Raw genomic sequence first — 23257 nt, forward strand, 5'->3', positions numbered from 1 at the left:
CGGCGGAAATTTACCCAACAAAATTCCTCAACAACAAAAACACACAATACATCCGAAGTCTCGCGATCTGATATACTGGTTGTCATCCAAGGAATTAGATATCAGACGGTCAATCGAATCGCCTTGGGCAAGGCGCTGCTGAGACTGAACCCCGGCATGGCGCACCAGGCCGTCGACCAGTCCTCACTTCCCCTGCCAGCGACTACGGCCGTGACGCGCACGGTGCATGACGTCGAGTCCCTCTTGCCAAATCAGCCAGACAGGCTCCTGATTCTGCTCTCAAACGTAACCGGGGTTGATGCGGCGGCCATCGGACCGGACACTGTGTTGGCCGATCTAGGGATTGACTTGCTCATGTGCATGGAGCCAGCCAGGTTTATTGAGACTCTCTTGCAGTGTGAGCTTAAGCCTACGCAGCCGATGGAGCTGGCCAGCTTTCCAGTCTGCTGGAACTCCTAGATGGCCAGGAGACCAACGACGAGGTGGAACATGATTGACTGAGTGACGACTCTACGGGTCCGCTGTATCGGACAGCGGCAATCACTCCAAATGAGTCTTCACTCGCGGAGTACCCTGTTGATCCAGCTAGCGGTGCCAAACCGTGCGTTTACGAGACTGACGCCAGTCGGCACTCGCTAGGCCTTTCTGTGGATGAGTACGAGCACCTGCTGGCGGCGGTCGCCCATGTTATCCACAATGCTTGGCCGATGACCATCGCGCGTCCCGTGCGGGATTCGAAGCCCAGTTTCGCGCGCCTGGCGAATTCCGCGAAACGAGTAGATAGATGCCTGTGTGGGAAGCACTTTGTCCGCATGGCGTGTGGAGGAGTGGTTCTCCATACCCAGCAGACAGCCAGGATTTTGGCACGATTCAGTGCGTTGAAGGCTGTAGATCCTGGCGTGCTCAAGCTGTTCGTCCAGTATTGGCGTAAGCTGCATCTATGAACTAGTTTCGTAGACATCTTTAAGGAACAGTGCTCATAATACAGAAGAGGCAGTTTATTTCTAATAACACCATCTGGAATGTATGCACTGTATAATCTCCCATGAGCAAGCTAGATTATGAGCTAATATGTGTCCACTAGTATCCATAAGTATATCAACGTTGCAACCGGATACGAATAGCCGATACTAGCCTCATCGGCGTCCCAATTAGGAAGGTCCCGTCTTGGCCTCCGTTAAACAGATATAAGTATAAGCATCCAATAACCCTGAAAACATCCCACATCATCATCGCACCATCCATCCTACCTAAGAGACACCGTAACCATGCTCCAAACCCAGATCACCCTCCACCCCGCCGTCCAAGCCGACGCCCTCCCCCTCGCCAAACTCCACAACGCCGCGTTCGCCAACGATGCCCTCTTGGAAACCATGTACGGCCCTCTCACGCAGAACGACCCGCCCTTCGCCAATGACCTCCAGCAAATCATCGCCGACGATCCACACTCCCGCATCACGAAAGCCATCGATAATGACTCAGGCCAGATAGTAGCCTGGTCATGGTGGAGTATCTACCCCGACGCCGAGGCGCATGCCACAGCAGCAGAAGTGGCTAGGAAACGGTGGACCACCCCGCCGGCGGCGTCGCTTTGTCCGCGGTTGTATCTTGATTATCAGGATTTGAAGGCGAGGACGAGGGAGAAGTGGATTGGGGGGAGGGCTGTTGCTAGTAAGCTCGCTAGTTTGCTTCAATGTTTGATTTGGGTGTGGGGGGTTAGGCTGATTGCATCGGTAGTTCTGCAAGTTCTGGCTGTTCATCCCGACTATCAAGGTCGAGGGATTGGGACGAGGTTGTTGATGGTTGGGGTGGAGGAGGTGAGACGGTTAGGTTTACCTGCTTGGTTGGAGGCTTCGGAGGCTGGGTATAGTGTCTACAGGAGGTGTGGGTTCCACGATGCTGAACGGATGGAGTTGGATTTTGGCAAGTATGGGTTTAGCGGGATGGAGCATGTCTATTGTATGTTGATGGATGATAAGCAATAGGATATAATAGCCTGTCAAATATGTATATCGTGTGTGCAGAACAAGGGCATATCTCAGGCCAGACTAGATTTGGGATATCCACTGGAGCAGTCAAATTGGGTACGTCAGCATAATATGCTTGCATTAAGCTGTTCAATACCTAACTAGGCAATATGCAATAGCAATTTTGGCTGTGCATAAAACATATACACTAGGAGATTCATATCTCATAAGAGTATCGACATCACAAACGGGCAGGAATAGTCTGCTTGCCCTTCAGATCAAACCGATCCAGGTTCATAACCTTGTTCCACGCCGCCACGAAATCCTTGACAAACTTCATATCACCATCATTGCTGGCATACACCTCCGCAATCGCACGCAGCTCAGCATTGGAACCAAAGACCAGGTCCGCACGAGTAGCCGTCCACTTCTTGCCTCCGGTCTTGCGATCGCTTCCCTCGAACAGCTCGCCGTTCCCGGCGTCCTTCCATGCGGTGTTCATGTCCAGCAGGTGAACAAAGAAGTCGTTCGACAGGGCCCCAGGACGGGAGGTGAAGACGCCGTGCGCGGAGCCATCGTAGTTGGTGTTGAGCACCCGAAGACCACCAACCAGGACGGTCATCTCGGGCGCAGACAGGTTCAGCAGCTGCGCCTTGTCGACGAGGTAGTGCTCCGCACGCGGGCGGGCAGGGCCCTTGGCGAAATTGCGGAAGCCATCGGCGAAGGGCTCCATGTGGCTGAAGGACTGTACGTCCGTTTCCTCTTGGGAGGCGTCCATGCGACCGGGGACGAACGGCACCTTGATTGGGTGGCCGGCGTCCTGCGCGGCCTTCTCGACGGCGGCGCAGCCGGCCAGGACGATGAGATCAGCGAGCGAGACCTTCTTGCCGTCGCCGCGGGAGTTGAAGCGCGACTGGACGGCCTCCAACGCGGAGAGGGCCTCGCGCAGCCAGGGCTGGTTGTTGGCCTCCCAGTCGCGCTGCGGGGCCAGACGGATGCGTGCGCCGTTGGCACCGCCGCGCTTGTCGCTGCCACGGAAGGTGGAGGCGGCGGCCCAGGCGGTGGAGATAAAGCTTCTAAAAGGCACGCCGGAGGCAAGGATCTCGTCCTTGAGCGTGGCAATGTCGGACGCGTCGACGAGTGGATGGTTGACGGCGGGGATGGGGTCCTGCCAGATCAGAACCTCGCTGGGGACCTCGGGGCCGAGGTAGCGGGCCCGGGGGCCCATGTCACGGTGGGTGAGCTTGAACCAGGCACGGGCGAAGGCATCGGCGAACTGGTCCGGATGCTCGAGGAAGCGGCGGGCGATCTTCTCGTAGGCGGGGTCGAAGCGGAGCGACAAGTCGGTGGTGAGCATGGTGGGCTTGCGCTTCTTGGAGGCATCGTAGGCGTGGGGAATGATCTCGTCTGCATTCTTGGCAACCCACTGGTGGGCGCCGGCGGGACTCTTGGTGAGCTCCCACTCGAACTTGAACAGGTACTCGAGGAAGTTGTTGCTCCACTGGGTCGGGGTCTTGGTCCAGGTCACCTCGAGTCCGCTCGTGATGGTGTCGGGACCCTTGCCGGAGCCATGCTTGTTCGCCCAGCCGAGGCCCTGGGCTTCCAGGCCGGCGGCTTCGGGCTCTTTGCCGACGTTGTCCGCAGGGGCAGCACCGTGAGTCTTGCCAAAGGTGTGGCCACCAGCGATGAGGGCGACCGTCTCCTCGTCGTTCATAGCCATGCGGCCAAAGGTGTCACGGATATCGTGAGCGGCCGCGATGGGATCGGGGTTACCATCGGGTCCCTCAGGGTTGACATAGATCAGACCCATGTGAGCGGCGGCCAGAGGAGTCTCCAGCTCGCGCGAGTGAGTGGTCTTGTGTGAATCCTCGTCGGCGATGAGGGTGCCCCGCTTGTCGGATCCAGAAAATCCCTTCGCGTACCGCGCGTCGTTGCCCAGCCAGGTAGTCTCTCGTCCCCAGTAGGTGGCCTCGTCCGCCTCCCAGGTGTCTGGACGACCTCCAGCGAAGCCAAAGGTCTTGAAACCCATGGACTCCAGGGCGACGTTACCCGTGAGGATCATCAGATCGGCCCACGAGATCTTGTTGCCGTACTTTTGCTTAATGGGCCAGAGCAGACGACGAGCTTTGTCCAGACTGACATTGTCAGGCCAGCTGTTTAGGGGGGCAAACCGCTGCTGGCCCTGACCGGCACCTCCACGACCGTCAAACACACGGTAGGTTCCGGCGCTGTGCCAGGCCATCCGGATGAAGAGACCTCCATAGTGACCAAAGTCGGCGGGCCACCAGTCCTGCGAGTCGGTCATCAAGGCACGAAGATCCTTCTTCAGGGCCTCATAGTCGAGGCTTTTGAAGGCGGCGGCATAGTCAAAGTCAGCGTCCAGTGGGTTGGAGACGGCAGTGTGCTGGCGTAGGATGTTGAGCTTCAGCCGGTCAGGCCACCAGTCCTTGTTGCTGGTGCCGCCACCAGCGAAATTGGGCTGAGAGGGCTGCTCCTTGAAGGGGCACTTGTCCTGTGTCATGATGTGCTTGTCTTACTATTATTATCAGGGGTATACTGATGGTCAACGTCAACGAGGAGAACAGAAGACGACAGAAGATGAGGGGTAGATGAAACCTTATAAGCTGAGTTGTCCTCGTCTAGGCCAGGTCTCATTAATAACGCGTCCAATCCAATATATCAATCAGATCAGCAGGTGCTTTTCCCCGCATTCCGGAGAGTTTTTTGTTGCTGCTTTCTCAGTAAAAATGTTCTGGCTGGACCTTCTTACTCAGCTCCTATCAGCCTATGATATCATGCAACTGCTTTCCCCGCTTTGTCTGAGCCAATCACAATGATGGATTGGTAATCCTGCTGACTGTACATTAGCAATGGTCGGCAATGACTGGCTAATTCCCTCGGAATACCCCGCTTTCCTTTTCCGCCTTCTCGCCTCGCGCCGTTGTCCGAATAACACCAGTAGTTATTGTTATTATTGATGGAAGGGTATGCTGTGTATAAATGTCCAATATGACCTGGGTTAGAACAGCTTGCTAAATGATTAGATTCTACTACTCCTTGCCAAGCAACAGCAAGTTGTCTGCATGCCCCAGCCAAAAGATCTCGCCATCTTAAAGTTACCCCTCAGACCGACTTACCTAAGAAAAAGTACTGTAGCGGATTCACATTCCTTTTTAGGACAAACAATACCATAAGATTCAGTCCCCAAATTACCCTCGGCAGTTGCTGTAGGAAACTGAAAAATAGTCCCTTTCTTGCTGGAGGATAAAGGTTCTCTGTATGTAAGGAAGGAAGCATGACATCCTCCTCTTCTGCATAGGAAACTTGGTCATATTTGATAGGTCGGCAGCCTGTAGCGATTCATGGAAACCTCTAGATATTTATTTGTTTAGTCAATATGAGGAAGAAATATGGTTGTTTTCTAATTGCTAGAGTGGATTCTCTGCAATGACTGTTAGAGTCGTCCAATTAATCATATTGATACCGGTGTTGTTTCATCGCAGAGATACAGAGATATATATTTACCGCATGCCTTAAGAGGAGCCCGCAGGATCGACACTATTCATGCCCAGCAGTCTATCAAATCATCACTCTGTATCACAAATAATGACTGGATTTTTTATCCAATATCACCCATTTACTCTTCTGCTTTCATTTGCCATTTTCAGTGTGCCATACGAAGACTGTTGACAACCATGCAAACATGACTCCGAAAGGATGCAATCTAGGACTGCTGCTGGCCAAACCTAAACAGTTTCTATTTATTCCCTTTTTGAGGCAAAATATATAGAACATTAAATACAGTGTGTGCTTCATATACTAATCTATGCAGTGAAAGGATCAACACTCACCAATATACCTAGTAGTAGTACGGCTGCTCAGGATCTGTCAGGTCAAACACCACGATCGAATGCGGCCTGTCTCCATCGCAATCCGCAAACTCATGCTAAAGATATTACTCCTGTTGAAGCTCAGAGTCCCATTAGTGTCTGTTTTGGGTGTCGCTAGCCCCTATCAAGGGGTAATATTACATTCCACATAGACAGACGCAAAAACGCAAGATGCCCGTATGTCTTCTCATATGGGTCATCCCAAGACATCTCATGTAATCCGCGCAAGTGAATGTCTCTGAGGCCGTGAAGGTAGGTTTGGAATCCAGAAGAAGGAGCAGAAGTCGATATTACCCGGTAAAGATGGTCTGAGTAGCACCATGTTGCCGCCCTTGGCGTGGAAGGAAAATGTCTCCGAAATACGTTTCAGCTTGAGTGACAGTCTTGGCCAGATGGATATCTGCCGATCCATGATTGATTCGACGAAGCAGCCCTAATACAGCCTGAACACGAACTCAACGGGCAGGCTTAGCCTTTGGGCTGATCCATCTGTTGCTAGCATTGTTCGTGTATGTAGAGATTGCTGCTGACTCTGCATGGAAGCTACCGAGATAAGAATTCGTAGGCGGGGTAGTCCTACAATGTGCTTGACAGAATGCCAAGAGTAATCACAGCCAATCTCTCAGTAAATCGCAGACATAATCAGAGGCCGACGCTAGTTTCCAGTCTATATTAGATCTACTGTGACACGTAGAATGACCAACACGCCAAGACAGGGAAAGGCAGAATGTAAAGCCCGGAATAAGCTTCATAAGGCGTCCAAGGACTGGATGGTGAGTTTGGCGCTCAGGCCAGCAGATGGCGTTGTGATAACCTTCAAGTCGATGTCGAGGTCATTAAGCAGATCACTGAGGAGAAACAGTTGCGAGTGAGGGGGTAAATGACCCTTCATGGCGCTAGGTCATGTGCAGCGACAGTTAGTTCGAGTGATGCGTTGTAATAGGCAATATAGTTCTGCGCGAGGCGCCACCACTTGGTCGCAGAGAGTTGGGCAGTATTGAGACATGTCCAAGCACTACCTCTTTCAGAAGCTCTCGGAGCTCGGCACAGTAGTAGCAGCAGGACTATTATTCAGAAGCAGCATCTGGTGACCACGATATGAAGAAGAATCTTCTAGTGGGCTTTTGTATCAGTTAAGCGACCCACCGATTAGACTACTACGGATGCGCCGGGTCGCGGCGATCGACCTGGCTGGCCTACCCACGTCGGATTCTTGATTCATCGACACAGTGACGATGTTTAGAACACATACTGAAAGTAATAACAGGATCAGGAACTTGCAGATTATTGAGTGTGATATTATGAAATGCAAATGTTGCATGCCTTGAAATAAATCAGGACATACCGTGGAAGACTGACTCCGCTAAACAAGAAGCGACTCGCTACCAATAGCGTAAAACTGACGATAAACCGACGAGCACAGAAGCTACCTTGTTAACCCTCGCAGGGCTGATTGATCTCCACCACTTTATTGGTGATTCCACACAATCCCGAAATCCAAAATCCGGACAGCCAGCGAGCGGAAGCCACGGGAGTCCACATCAACCCATCGCTCTCTCGCTCTCGTCTCTGTATGGCGTCACAGCTCCACCCGCCCAGCTTCTGGCTGGTTCGACAGCTGCTAGCTGTACTCCCATCACATTGAGAACATGACCTGGTGTTGCCATCAGGTCGAAGCTTCTGATGGACGCGCTGCAAAATTTTCTGGGATCAATGATCGCATGGTGCGATGGTATTGGTGCGTCGACCATTTCCATCGGCTGATGCCGGTATGACATAATTAATAGGTGCACTTTTTCCCTTGCTGCAGTTGGACCTCGCCATGATATATGAAGGGCTGGGATTACCTCCGGACTGAGTCTTCTTCAATTCCAAACTCAGAAGTCATAAAGCAGTCCTTGTCGCCGGCAGCTTCAGCACCCTGTCAAGCCGTCACAGATCCCAATCCCAACCACAGTCAAGGAGTTAGATATCGCCATATCACATTCAGCATCATGCTGTCGACAGCAGTCACTCGTCCTGTCTCTCTGCTGGTGCGCTTCATGCAATGGTCCAGCGCCGTCATCGTCATGGGCATTACCTCCTACTTCATCAACAAGTGGCCCCATACACAGCACACCATCTACTGGGAAGTCATCGTATGTTGACCCGTCTCTATTCATCCATGTACATATGCTAACTTGCCATAGTCTACGATGTCCGTTGTCTTCTTCCTGCCGGCTTTCCTTTCCCCCTTCATGCCGACTCGCCTGAGCAGATTCGTCTTGCCTATTGACGTCATCTTCTCCTATCTGTATGTGAAGCTGCCCTTTAGACATCCTTGCTGCGATACTAACGTGCTTAGGTGGTTGACCGCGTTCATCTTCGCTGCACAAGACTACAACTGGCACAACTGCGCCGTCAATGCTCCCCCCGGTGCTAGCTGCGCGCTCAAGAAGGCCAACGAGTCGTTCATCTTCCTCGCCTTGTAAGTGGTCCGATGACACATTATCCATACAATAGCTAACCCCGATCAGTATCTTCACCTTCTTCGCCATCGGTCTTGAAGTGATGAACCTCTGGGCCGCTCGTCGCGAGACTCCTACCCACGAGAAGCACCCTGAGGGTCACCGTGCTCCTCTTGATGCTCCTGCTGCCAATCCTTAACCTGCTCATTGTTAAGGGAACCCGGCGACTCTGTTGCCAGGCACTGATCGCCAAAGTGCCCTAAATCCATGACCAACTGCGTGTCAAAGTCAAATTATCGGTTGGTCGTCTATCAAAGGGATGTCCATCCCTGTTTGATTTTATAATGTCGCGACTTGACGTGATGTCCAGCACGATCGTATCTTAATTCCTAATACCTAACGATTCGGTCACGATTTTGTTATGTATGTATAATGATTAGTGTTATGTCGCTCGTTATATGTATTGATAATGCACGAAAATAAATAGCGAATGATTATTTAATTGTTAGATATGCTGAGTAGCCTCTCTTGGTGCATCCTACAACTACACAAGATATATAAGTGGACCGGATTTGTTGACAAATTTTCTACCGAGAGGATCAATCATATACACTGCGACCACCACTGCAGTGCGAGATCTTATTGCAGGATCCATTGTCGAATCTTTCTGGTGCCAAATGATATACGGTAAAATAATAAGTTCCGAATTGGCAAAGCTATGTCGAAGTGTGGTACGAGTACAAGAGAAACTGGATAAATAGAAATAAATATGCGATGAGCTCAACCAACTCATATGCGCGTCATTGGTGCAATATCTGTACATCGTCCTTCAGGTACTTTTGTCAGACCCAAGGTCAAGGCAGATCTCTATGCATTAGCAGTTTATCATGTGTCAGTTTCAGCATTGTTGAGTTGGGAAGATGCGGGACGCGATCAGGGTCAACAATGGTGATGTCACCGCACGGTCATCGAGATAAACCATCGTCACAACAAAATCGAGTCATCTGCCTCCTTTTTCTCTTTTAAACCCAGTTCTCTCAATCAAGTACATCTATACAATAGAACAACACTCTATCCCTACAGTTGAACCCGCCATACGAGATCCCCGCAACATATCACGATTCCACAAGCATCAGCGGTGCAACCTCTGGTGGAGATGACTTCGGCATACAGCAAGCTTAAAGAGCTGGCCACAGCATCGATTGCCCGGATCCTGACAGTCTGGGGCTACCTCAGTGCCTTCCTACTGTCCTTCACAATCAATCGCGCCTTCTTTGCCTCCGCACTCCTTCCCCTCTACCTTCTGAGCCTTGCATATAGGGTCTTGCCCACCCTATTCTGGAACGCAACGCGGCTACTATTGCCAAACGGATGGAAAACGCTTGTGAAAGATGCGGAGCAATACCGACAGCGAGTAGACGCGCTAGCTCAATCACAGCTGGAGGGAAAGTACAAATTCAAAGATGACGAGATCATCCGGACCGATCAAAAGGGCAAGGGTTGGATGGCTAATATGCCATGGAGGGACAACGTGGAGGAGTTGAACGTGTGCGGCGCGACGGCCCGATATGTCCACCTGAAACCGAGTTATCGCAGCATCGCAACGGATAACAAGGCCTCCCACCGGCCGATCGTCTTTCTGCATGGGAATCCAAGCTGGAGCTATATGTGGAGAAATGTAGGTTCATTCCCATTCTTCCATGGCTATCGTGCGCAGCTGACCAATGCGCAGGTATTTCCCGCACTTGTGGAACGAGGACACGAGGTATATGCGCTGGACTGGCTCGGACATGGTCGTAGCGACAAGATCATTCGTCCGGAAGCAATCACCTTTGAGCTACACATGCGTACCCTGCAGCAATTCTTCGAATCTACTGGTCTGGAGAACGCTACTCTTGTGGCTCATGACTGGGGAGGGTGAGTCTACCATCCACCGTCGCATTTAGCGTTTACTGACATGTCCAGCTGTGTCGCCTTGTCCACGCTACCTCGACTTCCGACATCAGCCTGCACCAGTCTTTTCTTATTGAACTCCTTCCTTCCTCCCCGCATCAGCGAGATAAGCGTGCATCACGCCCTCCTCTACGCAATTTGGTCCATGACAACCGAGATCCTCGGCGGGTGTACCCCCGAATCAGCAGTCATGCGCTTCATGTCTCCAAGTATCTCACAGAAGGACGTCACCGGCTACGCCGCGCCTTACAGGAATCTCCCCTCAAACGCCAAGTCCAGTATCTACCGCTTCTCGCATATGGCCCCGGCTACACCCCGCGTCGTCCTGACAAGTTTCCGATACACATGGTTGTGGAAACTAGTCGAGGGTTTGGCCGGACCATCCAACTTCGACAACCTCACTGCTCAGGCGCGACTCTCTCTTCGCAACGATGAGGTCCGGAGTTTTTGGAAATCTAGCGAGAGAGCGCGCCAGTTGGAAGTTGCGGTTGTATTCGGGGACAAGGACCCGTTGTTGAAAGATTACAAGGATGTTCTGGTGCGCGCTGTTGATTCGCGGGTCATGGTTGACTGGGCCCCTTACGGAGTTTGGCTAGACGGTGCTGGTCATTATCCAGCCGAAGAGAAGCCGAAAGCCGTTGGGGACTTGATTGCTAGGCTTGCCAGATATCGCGAACCTACCGTCATGGGGAGGTAACTGTGGCATTTTTAGGTTCAAGGAGTCTCTTGTGTTACATATTCCTCTTCTTTCTGTGGTTATCATTCTATGATTACAGGGCTATTGGCAATGAATAGACTCAAGTAGCGCAAGGTCACGAGTCTTGTCTGTTTCGTAGAAAAGCCCTTGTCCACCACTAAATGTTAAAGATATCGCCAAGGAATCTAGAACAATGAGTAATCAACATGGTGTCTCTCTGGGCCAGAAGAGTTCTAGTCCATGGCTGGTGCAATGCAAACACTGTACCAGATTCCAACCTTTCTCAAGCGCGGGAAGTGATATATCCTCGGCATTCACTCTTGAAGGTGCTACGGAAGAGGCACTATTGTACAAACCCCAGAGGCCTATCCCCTCATCCATGGAATAGCTTCGTAGATGCCTTCAGCCACCATTCGTCTCGCGGCACCGCCAGACGCACTAAACCAGCCGTGCTAAGGTTCTTGGTGAAGCAGCCACTATCACAGCCACTGGTACCCAACAGACGTGGACCAGGTGGATGCCATAGCACAGCGTAGTGTGCTGAAAAATCATCCTCGGCATGTGGAGGGCGAGAATCACGGTAATAGGACGCTGACTCATCTCATCCACGGACCGCTGGTACCTGCAGAACAGAAAAATGAGGCAACTCGTTGAAATGGCTCAACTGGGCCAGAGCCCCGACATCAGGACACGATTATCGCCACCGCAGACCGCAGACCTTTGCAGTAAAGTAAGGGCAGCTGTGCATGGCTGCTGTGTTGTACCTCGCTAAACTCTTTCGGGCTGTGAATAGCAATTGTGATTGGTCGAAGCCAACACACAATCCATGGCTGAGTCTGGACTCCCGGTGGAACAGGGACTAGTCTAGCTCAAAGGGGAACAGTGATTTGTATTGACCAATGAGACAATGCCAAATGACGTAGGATCCGTGGAACACATGGCTATTCATTGTGTTCCTGAACTCTGATTTTCAGAGTTTTCCAGTGCCTGGCGGAGCTCTTTTGTTCCCTGTCCCGGCTCCATGGGATGTGTCATAGCAGGATGTGATATATCTCCGCGGTTCTTTGTACCTGCATGAAACACATAAAGAGAGATGGGAACGATGTAAGTGATGTGTTTGTTGTCTGCATGTCTGAGTACCTCTACTGGACATGGCCTAGACCACTGACTTACAAAGGACAATCCCAGAAACTTCTTTCTGTCGCTAGCCACATGTGATTTGTAGCGAGAGGACCAGGGCATAAAACGGGAATAGACGCATGGGAGGCAAAAGTGAAAACCTTTCTTCGAGTTCGTGATATCCTCATCTTTCAGCCAAGTGCCGGGGGCGTCCGGCCCATTCACGGCGTTTAGCGCCGGCGCTAACTGAGAAATTTTGACTGCTGGTGGGGCTTGCAATAGATTCAGACTGTTCTTCTCAATATGATTCGTGCAATGGTTTAGGCACACCGTTTCTGAATCTATATCCAATCCCTTGGCGTCCAATCAGCTCTTGCCAGACAAAGAATCGGTTTTGCTTCCTCTTCCCTTCAAGGCTTAGGCTTTGAGGCGTTCGATTTTGTGTGCCTAAAGGATTCTGGAACGTCTTGGAGATGGCCCACTCCCATCGCTCACTGCAGATGATAAATTCAGCCATGCCCCCCATGTTGTTTCAGTCTTTTCCATTCCTTCAACTCTACTACCAAAGTCATTCATTCCTTTGACTCTTTGACTCGAGGTTGATCCTCCACTGTCCTTTACTTTCAATCGTCACTCTCTGTAGATCAGACTGTTGTCACTCCTTCCAACAACAACAACCACCACCACCACAATCATCATGTCTTTCTCCAAGTTCTTCAGCCTCGCTGCTGCCTTCGCGCTCACTGCTTCGGCCCTCCCTCTCGCTCCCCGCGCCCCCAGCGGCGGCGTCCAGATCGTCAACAACATGAGCGAGGATGTCTATCTCTGGTCCGTCTCCGACACCAGCAGCGAGATGCAGACCATCCCCACCGGCGCCTCCTACATCGAGAACTGGCGCACCAACCCCAACGGCGGCGGCGTCTCCATCAAGATGTCCACCGCCGCCGACCTCGCCTCCGTCCTCCAGTTCGAGTACACCGAGGCCGGCGAGACCCTCTTCTGGGATCTCTCCTCCATCGACCTCTCCCCGCAGTCTCCTCTCATCGCCGCCGGCTTCGGCGTCTCCATCGATGATGCCAGCTGCCCCACGGCCGCCTGTGCCCCCGGCGATGTCAACTGCGCCGAGTCCTACCAGTTCCCCGATGACCACAACACTCGTGCCTGCGGCACCGGTGCCGCCTTCACCCTTACCCTGGGTTAAGCGAAGCGCGCTCGCTCTCGCCACTCTGTGTGCTGGCCATGAACATCTCGTTCCTCTTTACGCTCATTTTCTACCCCTGGAGGATATGAAAGTTGTCAGGAACACATCGAGGCAGGCCTTGTTTTTACGAGTCACGACTCATACGGCTCACGATTATGCCGAGGATGGATTATACCAACGATGATTTACCTATACCTATACCAAACGCAAACCATGTCAATAAAATTGGAAAAAGATATATAGAGTGCAATTGATTTGATACCTGTCTCAAGATCTACCTTAACTGCTGCGGTGTGAAACTTGTCTTCGTTTGAATGTAGTTGTATCTGACGTGGTTGTCTTACATTCTGGTGTAGTCTGCCGCCAGCGCTTCGTGAACTCTATATTGACCCACTTATTCCTTTGAACTTTATCTAGATGGCTGCGGTCTAACTAAGTCGGGTACGGTCGAATACTCGTCTTGATGGTGTACTGAGTTTAGTTTGAGTTGCTCGTGGCTTGGGTTGTGGCAGTTCTAGATCTGGTTGACCTCCCATACAACCACCAGGTATTCTCTGTCCTTGCACGTTGCCAATCACAATGACGCAGTGACATGTCTGGAGACATTATCCTTGGTAGCACAACAGCTAATGTGATATTGCGCAGACTGCAAGTCCACATGATACTGTGCATGCTTCCTTCAAAGTGTATATTGACTGCAGTCGGAGTTGATGGATGATATCCAGGGTTTCAAACTGAAGGATTGAGTTTGTTGGAGACGAACGCGTGTCAGTGGTATCTCTGTCATTATTGGCTGGGTCAGTCTTCGCATACGGTAGATAAGGAACCACGAGTAAAACATTTCTGAAGCTTAAGTACGTGGTCAGGCATGATTTGCCGAGATGGAGAAGTTTCAGGCGGGAGTCAGGTATCGGTATGCTGAACATTAAGCCCGAAATCAGCCCAAATAGAAACAATAGACGTAGAATTAGACGAAGGATGTCGATCAAAGTGAGCGTCACATGGAATAGAAGAGAAACTTTATGTTGGGATGTTTTGAGGTCTGTGTGGAACATATGGCTCCTGTGAGTGAGTATCGAAGTGAAGGTTGTCAGAGAAGGAAGCCAGCAGGAGGCCACTGGGCGCATTATTTTACGTTGTAGGCTTCTATTTATGGACTTGGTTCATCTTCAATCTGAGTGAAACACACCATATCAAATTAAACACTCCGAGGAAATATTATGTTATGTACTCAAACGTCAGATTCGTGTCTTGACGAAGACGAAAGATAACTGTAAGAACTCCAGTGTTAATCCCACAAATAGCTCCATCTTCATTCGAAGTCTTCCAGCTTCAATCCGTTCATCTTGGTCTCTAGGCCCCTGCGGACAGGATCAAGGAGGGTTCCTAGTCTGCAGCTGTGCCATTCAGGACGCCCCTTCGTTGACAGCCTAGCCTCCCAGAGCGGAGACCGAGCAAAAAGGACGACGCTTCTGGTCAGGGATCCAATGCTCAGGTTCTCGTAAGGAGGTCTCGGGTCGGGAAAGATAAGATTGGAGAGTCGCAGGAATTTCATCAGAGCGCCAAGAAGTATTGAACTGCATTCGAAAGAGCATCGATGCGTGGAGGAGCTCAGGTCATCGATTACTCTATCAATGGCCGCCAGAGCCTCCCTGATCCCCTGCTCCCGAGACTCGTTGATTGTTTCTGCGCATGAATTAGCAAAGCATCATAGTTAGGTACGATTTAAAATACGAACCGATCACTCTGTTAGGAATAGGGAGTCCGTATGCATGTACCACTCCAGGACTCTCGACGAGGGCAACCCGCGTAGCTGCGAAGAACTCCGTCTGCTTGCAAAACACCCATGCGATGCATATCCACTGAAGAACCGCCTTTCCAAAAGTCTTCGGCATATCAGCCTTCAACTCATCGATCCAGATATCCGCAAAGACCTCCACAACCCCGCGACATTGGTAATAATCAACCATTACAGCGATTTTGGCTAATGTGTCCAGATCGACCTTGCGAGGGACCTGTGGCGCATAGCCATGCAGGATGTTCATGAGGATGAACGTGATGTCGACGTCCCAAATGTCCATGATGATAACTACTATGCCTTCAGAGCGGATCTCGCGTGCCTCGTGCCAGTTACCGTTGAACATGCGGCTGAAGACGGGGGAGGCGAGGGCCAAGTGTCTTGAAGAGACGCGCATGCCGACGAGACTGCTCCCAAAATGTCCTTCTTCGCTCGCGTCGCTAACTTCGGACGTTGACGGTTGGTGTTGGAGAGCTTCTGGGTCAGACGTCGTATGATCATCGCTGGTGTCTTGTTCGAGGGCAGACGCGTCGATCATGACAGATGTCGGAAAGCTGGTTTCCACGCTCTGACTAGGAGGAGAGGCTTTACTGACACCGGGGAACAGGAGCATCACATCGCCGTGCGGGTCGAGTGTGTACGGGTCATTGGACATAGTGCCAGCGCGTAAGAAGCCAGGATAGTCCATGTGATAAGAATCTAATGAAGGCTCAGACAAATGACAGGAACTTCTGCGGGAAACATGGGACTGATGACAGTGCTAGATTGCAAGGCACCGTTCATCGGAGGGATAATTATGTGATTTCAGGGGAAGAAAGATACCTAGATATCTTGTAGGTAAGGAAGTAAAAGGAGAGAGATGTTGATAAAATCTGTGGGGGCTCTCAACAAAACACTCGTTGATCTTGGAGTGAGTGAACAGTGAATGCTGTTGACAGCCCCGTCTGGTCACATTTCACGCACCTTCCATCTTCTTCTAAAATCTCAAGCTTTCTCTTGCTTCCAAGTATCCCGTCTTTCCCATACACAACTCATAAGAACAGCAGGCAACTATAGGTGAGTTAAAATTCTGAGTTAGAAATCCTCACTTCTCTCCAAGCTGAGACGCTGATCACCAACACCAACACAGTATTAGCCCTGTTTGACACACAGTATGACGAAAGATTATTACGAGCTCAATCCTGACGGAGACGTCATCCTCATTTTTACCACTGCTGATCCAGACACTGCGAATCAAGCTTCGGGTTCCAACGCTGCCCTGCACGAGTCCACCAAAGCGGCTCAGGGCACTTGTGATTCGGTTGAAAGGTCCTCGACCTCGCGTGCCCGTACAAGGGCGCAGAAATCTAAGCGCCAGGTTACCAGTGAGAAGACCGACACCCCAAAGGATGGGAAGGTGGTAAGAATAAAGGTCTCGTCAAAACACCTTTCTCTGGCCTCGCCGGTGTTCGAGAAGATGTTCCATGGGCTATGGAAAGAAACTCAGGGTCTTCGTGGCGGGCCCATAGATATGGAGATGGACTGGCAGAACATGGACGCCATGCTGATATTGATGAATGCTATTCACGGAAATGGCCCGGATGTTCCTCGCGAGGTGGGCATTGAAATGTTAAAGGAAATTTCTATTCTCGTGGACTATTACGATTGCCACAAGGCTATCCACCTGGCCTTAGACCTGTGGATTCGGCCTTTACTGGCGCAAATGGCAAAAGAATTTTGTGATGAGATTCTTTCGTGGATTTGGATCTCTTGGGTTTTCCGACTCAATGACCCATTTCGATCTGCAACACGCTGCGTCGTTGCGCAGAGCAAGGGGCCAATATCCAGCCTCGGTCTGCCCATTTACCATCGCATTGTAGGTAAGAAAACCGTCTTTATAACAAATGAGACAAAGGTGCAGAGCGAGCTCTGACAATCTTTTCAGATGCAATCGAAAAGAGACGTGACCACTGCATGAAGGGGACATTAGAGGCTCTTCGTCGTCTGCTGACTGATCTGCGAGATGGTAGAAACTCATGCTCCTTTGAGTGCGACTCCTTCCGTCTTGGTGCTCTCTCCAAGCAACTACACGCCCACGACTTCCTAGGGCATATAGTTGAATGCACTATCCCTAGTGTCAGTCTGGACGAACTATATCACTTTCTTGTCAACATCAAGAGCCCAGCCTGGTGCGACATTGCATCAAACTTTGACAGTCAACGTCACCATCAGCATCAGCACTCGGAGCATCCTTGCACTTTGCAGTCTATGATAAAGCCTATTCTGAACAACATGACCTACCATATGAGAGGGTGCGAACTTGAAGACTTCAAGGAGGTACCGTAAGACGGTGTAAAAGATATAAGATGGCAATACCTAGCATGATGGAGCATATTTCACATGGTAGTCTGATTGCCCATCATGATTCGACTGGAGGCAGCTCGAGATAAATCATGAGATTTCAGGTACTCGAAACTGGATAATCGTTGATAGTAATAGTCTCATCAAAGTACGCACACGACTTTCTTGTTTCCCTGGAGGGATTTTCGTGGCATGGATGCAGTCTGGCTCCCCTCATTCAGCCAATTCTTCGAGACGTTCAGAACCGCCTGAGGGGCTTTGAACTTAGCGTTTTCAAGATCAATCGAAAGCTTCGGGCGGAAAAGATTGCACGGCCTCTTCCCTGTGAGGGATGTGCCCCAACTTTCGTCGGATTACACTTTCTACCCGAGTCTGATTGAACTTTGATATGGCTCCCGCATTGACGCAGTCATTCGAGGCTCAAGAATTGCAGCAATCGAGAACTACTGTGTTGCTGTATCCAAACAGATCTGGTTTATGATTCCCAATGCTTACTGCTCTGTGCAGGAATGGAAAGATGTTACTGTCTCCAAGAAGCATCTCTTTACCATCTGAACATTCATGTTGGCTCGGCTCCCGACTTTGGGAACTAAGCATCGCCCTTGATATATTTTACGTTTCAAAGAATCATCAATGACCTCTATGTGGACATGGCCTGGGGCGAAGGAGGTAATTTGTTCGAGTGTCTGGATCTAGAGTCCATTGGAAATCGAGAACCTCTCTATATGAGACGAAAATTGGACGCGGAAAATCCCACCACATCAGAGAGCAGATACCCTCCTTGACAGTCAAGACTGAGGGAAGTCCAAGCAATCCTTCTGAGTTAGATAAGCCACATTGCTGACTTGCAAACACAAGTCAACTGGCCGCCTAGACAATGCGGAATGTAAAAATATCTAGAATTACTCTATCGTACGAAACAAAGGGTATCTCAGCGCTAGAATGTATCAGCCACACCGCTCTTCTTCTCGTCCTCGCGTCTTTCGTCCGTGACCCGCCACCACCACTCATGCGTAGGGTCCAGACTCGCCGTCCGCCGTTTCCCCATCCCCTGGCCGTCCGCAGCGCTGTCAATCTCATCCCACGGCTTGGGGCTGAGAATATAGTGAACAATTTTGACCTTATCATCCCGCCAGATTGTGTCGTGGACCCCCTTGCGCCGTAATGTCTTGAGCGCATTATATATGTACGGTATGCCGACCCAGCGGCCGCGGAAGACATCGGAGAGAAGGTCTTGGTCGGGGAAGGTGTAGTTCAGCGTTGCGGGGGAGTTGAGCTGATCAATGATCCTATCATAGACTCCTTTCGACGGATTGATGACGAGGAGGCCCGAGTTGCAGAGTCCAAGTCCACGGTCTGATGGCGCTCCGTTTATCTGGGCGCTGTCGGGAGTGGCATGCTGTGATGTAAACGCGCAGTTGGCCGGGATCCTGTACAGGTTTCTGTCAGTCTCGCTCCCAATCATTCATTGAACCTCTTGAGACAGATAGACATACCAGTTCTTCGGATAATGCGGCTTCTTCAACGGATTGCAGACACACGCATGACTAGCCGCAAACACCCGGTTCCCCCTCCCCTCTAACTCCGGCGCATCCAGCTCCATATCCATCAGTTCGTCCATGTTCTGCATGACCAGCATGTCGCTATCCAGTAGCACCACGCGTTCATACTCCACTAGCGAGAACGCGGTAAGCTTCGTCCACGTATCATGAAATCGAGGGTCATTGGTATATTCTTTCGGGAGGGTCGGCAGGAGATGCGGGACGCGCTGCTTCGGCAGTCCACGGGCGTTGACGGCGGCATGTCCTTCAGCGGGGAATGAGTCCGTGTAGAGAACGACGAGCGGGTACTTCGACCCGACTTTTCGTAGCGAGTACTCAAGGGTGAAAAGGCCCGGGAGGTAGTTTGTGTTTGTGATCAGGGTGGCCCATACTGCACGGAAAGAGTCGGTTAGCTTGTCAATGGCCGGGATCGCAAGATTCGCCTTGTGCGTACCTTTTGTTGCGGCAATGGTGCGATGGGCACCATTGCTGAAGCGCATGGTGTAACGATGTCTGCACTCTGCAGAGGCAGAACATAAGGGTAGGTGACGTGCGAGATCTGGAGTGGCGATAATGATTTATCAATCGCATAAGCTGGCGGGGAGTCGGAGCGGAACAACCCGAGAGGGGTCCGGTCCGAGCTGATTGATAACACCATTCTAGTACTCGGTTGCGAATCTATGATTACTATGACTCAGAAGCAAGCGTACAGTTGCCGACTACATGGGAGAGTCTCACCCGGTGGAATAGCGCGACTCCTCAACGAGGGGACTTTACTACTCCAGGAGTAGGCATTAGGAAAATTAGGTGCTTCTAGCTAAAGACTTTACCGCTCAAGGTTTTGACATTCTTTCTCTACTGCTCATAGTAAAGGAATGTTAAAAGCTCAAATATAGTAAATAGCAAAGAGATAAAGTATGCATTCTTAGATGCGGCTGCCGACAAATGCCGAGCACGACAGGATCTTTGACTATTCTGAATCCTGCAGGATCTTCCCCTTGTACAATATACCATCTTGACACCTGAGGGCTGAGGCCAACATTCTCCTTCCCGCGGAGTGGATACTGAGAAGTAAGCAGATTGCAGATCATAGTTCGCACCGTTCCAGATTCATTCTCTCGTGTTTCCGTAGTAGATTGTAGTATTTAGACCTGGTCATTTTGTGGCTTTAAAGAATTTTCGAGATGAAATAGTGATTTGCAACAGGGTGTCGCCGGATTCGGAGAGTTTCTTTGCCAAAGGCCCAAGGCTCAGCCAGCCTCATCTTCTCCCGGCCGATGCTTTTCTTTCCTGCTAGTAATTTAAGCCGAGTCTTTTATGGATGGATATTTATGCCGACAGCCTCGATCCATATACACGTGGCCCACGTCTCTTAGCGTCACTAAAGAGGACCAAATTCGGCGGATTTTCGGAGACTTTCCGTGCATGTCTCGTCCCCTATATCCCTTCGACATTCCAGAGTTCCATGAGCAAAGGGATTACTCGCCTGAGTTACAAACTTTGAAAGCAATTATTTTTCAGTCTTTTGCTTTGTCCGCCTATGGCCTGTCGCAGCTGAACGCTGGGTGTTCATGTCGTTTATTCCTATGGAGCATCCGCATTGCCTATACGAATATTTTAGAATATACTGGAATTAAAGCGCAACCTAAACGATAGATGTTCTGCTAAGGTACACCAGGGGACTCCATTCCACACAGTTCACCTTCAGTGGGCATCTGTCCACTTCATTCTATAGCTTTGTTGTTTGAACAGGAGAGGCCCCAATGTCAAGGAATGCCTCCCCAGAAAAAGTCTCCAGCTCGGACACGAACGTGTTCCACAGCCGCTCGGAAGTCATAGGCGCACTGCTGTATGGCCCTGCTCCTGTCTCGTACACGAGCCTTTCTAGGTCAGGAAGTAAGGCATCTGCGGCCTGGGCTTCCATCTCCCTCTGGACCCTCCGGCTGATGCCTCCCTGCTCCGTGTACCATGCGGAGTCTTCCAGAATAATACCACTTTCGTAGAGGGCGCAGAGCTTGGAGTCAATGTTTGCCTCCTTTGCTGCTTCCAACGCCATTCGGTGACCAATCGCCTGGATCATTGGAAGCGAGAGCGGGAGGATATTGCGGTTGAAGTCTTCGCTTCGGTGTATGCCGCCAAATTCTATCAGACGATGTTTTGCCTCTGTCAATAGTGCGGCTTCGTGCCGAGCAACGGGGCTGTCGGGATCTCTGGGAGACGGGAGCTGATAGCGGCCGATTAGGAGCTCGCTTGCGAGTCCTGTGTGGTTGCCATAATTAGCATGAAGCCCAACACCTAAAAATAGCAGGAAACGTACGAATGGCGAGGACCCTGATGTCCCCTTCTGCAGTTCCTACTGCTCGGAATTCCAGCTATAGGTGGATCGTCAGCATTCCGCGCAGATAGCGGTTCGGTTTTCTTACTTCAGATTGAAGGATTTGATTATGTTCATAATATCCATGCCAGCCACATTCGTCATTCAAGGCTTTGATGCTCTTCTGAAAGTGCTGCAACGCAACAGCCTTGAAAACAGTCGCGGTGGCGTGGCGCACGCGCGGATCAACCTTTCTATTCCGGAAAGTAGTCGCAGCTTGTACGAGGAACGCCTGAAGCACATGGTACTGCGCGATTGCGTGGAGGATAGGGAGGTGCTGGGTGCGGAACTTTATGACGGCCATTGGGTTTCCGTCGTGGCCTGTGACCATCCGTCGCAGACTGAATTGAGCTGCATTATACACTGCAACTTTGAGGGCAGGGATGGAAGCACCAGACAGGAATAGCGTCCCGGCTGAGACGCGGTGGATCGTGGCAAAGAAGTGATCCCGTTCGTTTCGTGGTTTTTCAAGGCTCCCCAGGAGGGCAGAGTTGGGCAGCACTACCCGGTTGAAGAGGGTGAGCGCGTGGTCGATAGGATGAGCACCAGCGCGTGGAGGTAGGGCCCTTGGTCCGAACAGTCAGCATAATCGTGTGCAAGGGACAAGATCAAAGACTAACTTCGCAACTACGCCTTTGCACATCTCGCGGCCATCTCCCAAGGGAACTAGGAATGGACGGACCCCATAGTTCTCGCCATCCACAATCAGTCGGGCGATGACAACGGCAACGACTGGAAGCCCACTTCTTGGTGTCGTCGGTGGCATACACCTGTATTAAGTTAGCGTTGTATTTGGGTGGGTGTGAGATCACCAACTTCGCAGCGGCCCAGGAAGGGCTGTGGAGCTCGAAGCCACCGTCTGGCAGGAGTGTCGCAGTCGTCTCTAAGTTGCGCGCATCTAATCCATGGCCGACCTCGGTGAGCATAAACTGCGCTCTGAGGCGTTCCTTCGAGTCAGCTCTGACTAGCTAGTGAGTGGGTATGTTCCATGAGGGCGGTACTAACGAAATATCAAAGCTCAACGCGCGCTGGAGGATCCACTGAAGGTCCGGCCGGCTAGCTGCGAATGGGGCCACCGTGCCCATAAACAGATTATACTGAATACTAATCAAAGTCAAAGCTCCACCGTCCACTGCGGCGATTGGGTCCGTCTGCAGCTTCCAAAACTTCGGACTGAGCGTTAGAATGTCGTCCACCGTCAAGCCTAGTCTTGCTTAGCTGGTATTAGGTGGGGTGAACAGAGATTAGGGCCGTACCGTATACATCGCAAATCTTCTTTGCCCTTTTGTATGTGAGCCTGGTGCGCTCTTCCAGGGTCAGGAAACTTGCTGGTGATTTGAACAAAGGTGATTGAGCCAGCTCAAGAGTAGGTGAGGGTGACTGCCACACCCATTCGTAGAGAGTTTGGTCCGGCTGATCCGGTTGGCCCGCATCGAATGCATTTGGTTCTGGAGGCAGCATATTGTGATCTGGTCTGCACGCTGTAGAGATTGATGAGTGTGCAATCCCTAGTTCCCTCTCCGCAAGCTGCGGATATTTATATTCGAGCGTTGGTTGTGCAAATGTCTTCCTCGTCGATAACAGAAACGCTCTCAGCTGTTGCAAAATATACTGAAGACCAGATTGTGGCCGGTGATTGGTTTCCATGCACGACGCCAGACCCGCCGCAAACATGTTTGTGGCTGGCGGAGGGCATACGGACTTCGCCGCACTTAAGACAATAATATGAAGCGAAGATAGACGAAGAGCTGAAATTCGGCTGTATGTGATAGGGTATAGGTGCATGTAGGGCAGGAACCTGACACATAGTCGGGCTCAGCTTTTACCGTACACTAATGTAGTGTTCAGCTCGAGAGCTCAAGATCGTACCTGTCATAAAGGACGGCGCGCCCAGAACAAGTCAGCAGTTATCATCGCTCATCAACCACAG

The 23257-nt window shown here is 51.0% G+C and overlaps 10 protein-coding genes across 10 annotated transcripts; 6 read left to right on the forward strand and 4 right to left on the reverse strand.

Moving 5' to 3' along the window:
* Positions 1-156: 156 nt before the first annotated feature.
* On the forward strand, positions 157-944 carry NFIA_095240 (acyl carrier protein; the record flags this gene model as incomplete). The annotated part of the gene is made up of 2 exons (XM_001261800.1): positions 157-397; positions 535-944. 2 exons carry the CDS (start codon positions 157-159, stop codon positions 942-944), a joined length of 651 nt encoding a protein of 216 aa, XP_001261801.1.
* A 324-nt stretch (positions 945-1268) lies between these two features.
* Positions 1269-1985, forward strand: NFIA_095250 (uncharacterized protein; the record flags this gene model as incomplete). Its single annotated transcript, XM_001261801.1, has 2 exons — positions 1269-1671; positions 1738-1985. 2 exons carry the CDS (start codon positions 1269-1271, stop codon positions 1983-1985), a joined length of 651 nt encoding a protein of 216 aa, XP_001261802.1.
* A 223-nt stretch (positions 1986-2208) lies between these two features.
* Positions 2209-4488, reverse strand: NFIA_095260 (catalase/peroxidase; the record flags this gene model as incomplete). Its single annotated transcript, XM_001261802.1, has 1 exon — positions 2209-4488. The coding sequence occupies one exon, from the start codon at positions 4486-4488 to the stop codon at positions 2209-2211; it is 2280 nt and encodes a 759-aa protein (XP_001261803.1).
* A 3363-nt stretch (positions 4489-7851) lies between these two features.
* NFIA_095270 (MARVEL domain-containing protein) lies at positions 7852-8503 on the forward strand (the record flags this gene model as incomplete). Its single annotated transcript, XM_001261803.1, has 4 exons — positions 7852-7995; positions 8047-8150; positions 8202-8324; positions 8374-8503. 4 exons carry the CDS (start codon positions 7852-7854, stop codon positions 8501-8503), a joined length of 501 nt encoding a protein of 166 aa, XP_001261804.1.
* A 957-nt stretch (positions 8504-9460) lies between these two features.
* Positions 9461-10954, forward strand: NFIA_095280 (haloalkane dehalogenase family protein; the record flags this gene model as incomplete). Its single annotated transcript, XM_001261804.1, has 3 exons — positions 9461-9982; positions 10037-10221; positions 10270-10954. The coding sequence occupies 3 exons, from the start codon at positions 9461-9463 to the stop codon at positions 10952-10954; spliced, it is 1392 nt and encodes a 463-aa protein (XP_001261805.1).
* A 1816-nt stretch (positions 10955-12770) lies between these two features.
* NFIA_095290 (putative antigenic thaumatin domain protein) lies at positions 12771-13274 on the forward strand (the record flags this gene model as incomplete). Its single annotated transcript, XM_001261805.1, has 1 exon — positions 12771-13274. The coding sequence occupies one exon, from the start codon at positions 12771-12773 to the stop codon at positions 13272-13274; it is 504 nt and encodes a 167-aa protein (XP_001261806.1).
* Positions 13275-14586: 1312 nt separating this feature from the next.
* Positions 14587-15760, reverse strand: NFIA_095300 (uncharacterized protein; the record flags this gene model as incomplete). The annotated part of the gene is made up of 2 exons (XM_001261806.1): positions 14587-14960; positions 15013-15760. 2 exons carry the CDS (start codon positions 15758-15760, stop codon positions 14587-14589), a joined length of 1122 nt encoding a protein of 373 aa, XP_001261807.1.
* A 465-nt stretch (positions 15761-16225) lies between these two features.
* NFIA_095310 (uncharacterized protein) lies at positions 16226-17397 on the forward strand (the record flags this gene model as incomplete). Its single annotated transcript, XM_001261807.1, has 2 exons — positions 16226-16931; positions 16997-17397. 2 exons carry the CDS (start codon positions 16226-16228, stop codon positions 17395-17397), a joined length of 1107 nt encoding a protein of 368 aa, XP_001261808.1.
* A 952-nt stretch (positions 17398-18349) lies between these two features.
* NFIA_095320 (glycosyltransferase family 8 protein) lies at positions 18350-19453 on the reverse strand (the record flags this gene model as incomplete). The annotated part of the gene is made up of 2 exons (XM_001261808.1): positions 18350-18842; positions 18909-19453. 2 exons carry the CDS (start codon positions 19451-19453, stop codon positions 18350-18352), a joined length of 1038 nt encoding a protein of 345 aa, XP_001261809.1.
* Positions 19454-20682: 1229 nt separating this feature from the next.
* NFIA_095330 (putative acyl-CoA oxidase) lies at positions 20683-23001 on the reverse strand (the record flags this gene model as incomplete). The annotated part of the gene is made up of 7 exons (XM_001261809.1): positions 20683-21212; positions 21271-21325; positions 21377-21893; positions 21948-22097; positions 22144-22287; positions 22333-22531; positions 22584-23001. The coding sequence occupies 7 exons, from the start codon at positions 22999-23001 to the stop codon at positions 20683-20685; spliced, it is 2013 nt and encodes a 670-aa protein (XP_001261810.1).
* Positions 23002-23257: the final 256 nt, after the last annotated feature.

Source organism: Aspergillus fischeri, genomic scaffold (genome assembly GCF_000149645.3).
Source record: "Aspergillus fischeri NRRL 181 1099437636262 genomic scaffold, whole genome shotgun sequence".
In the NCBI taxonomy this organism is placed as follows: Eukaryota; Fungi; Ascomycota; class Eurotiomycetes; order Eurotiales; family Aspergillaceae; genus Aspergillus; species Aspergillus fischeri.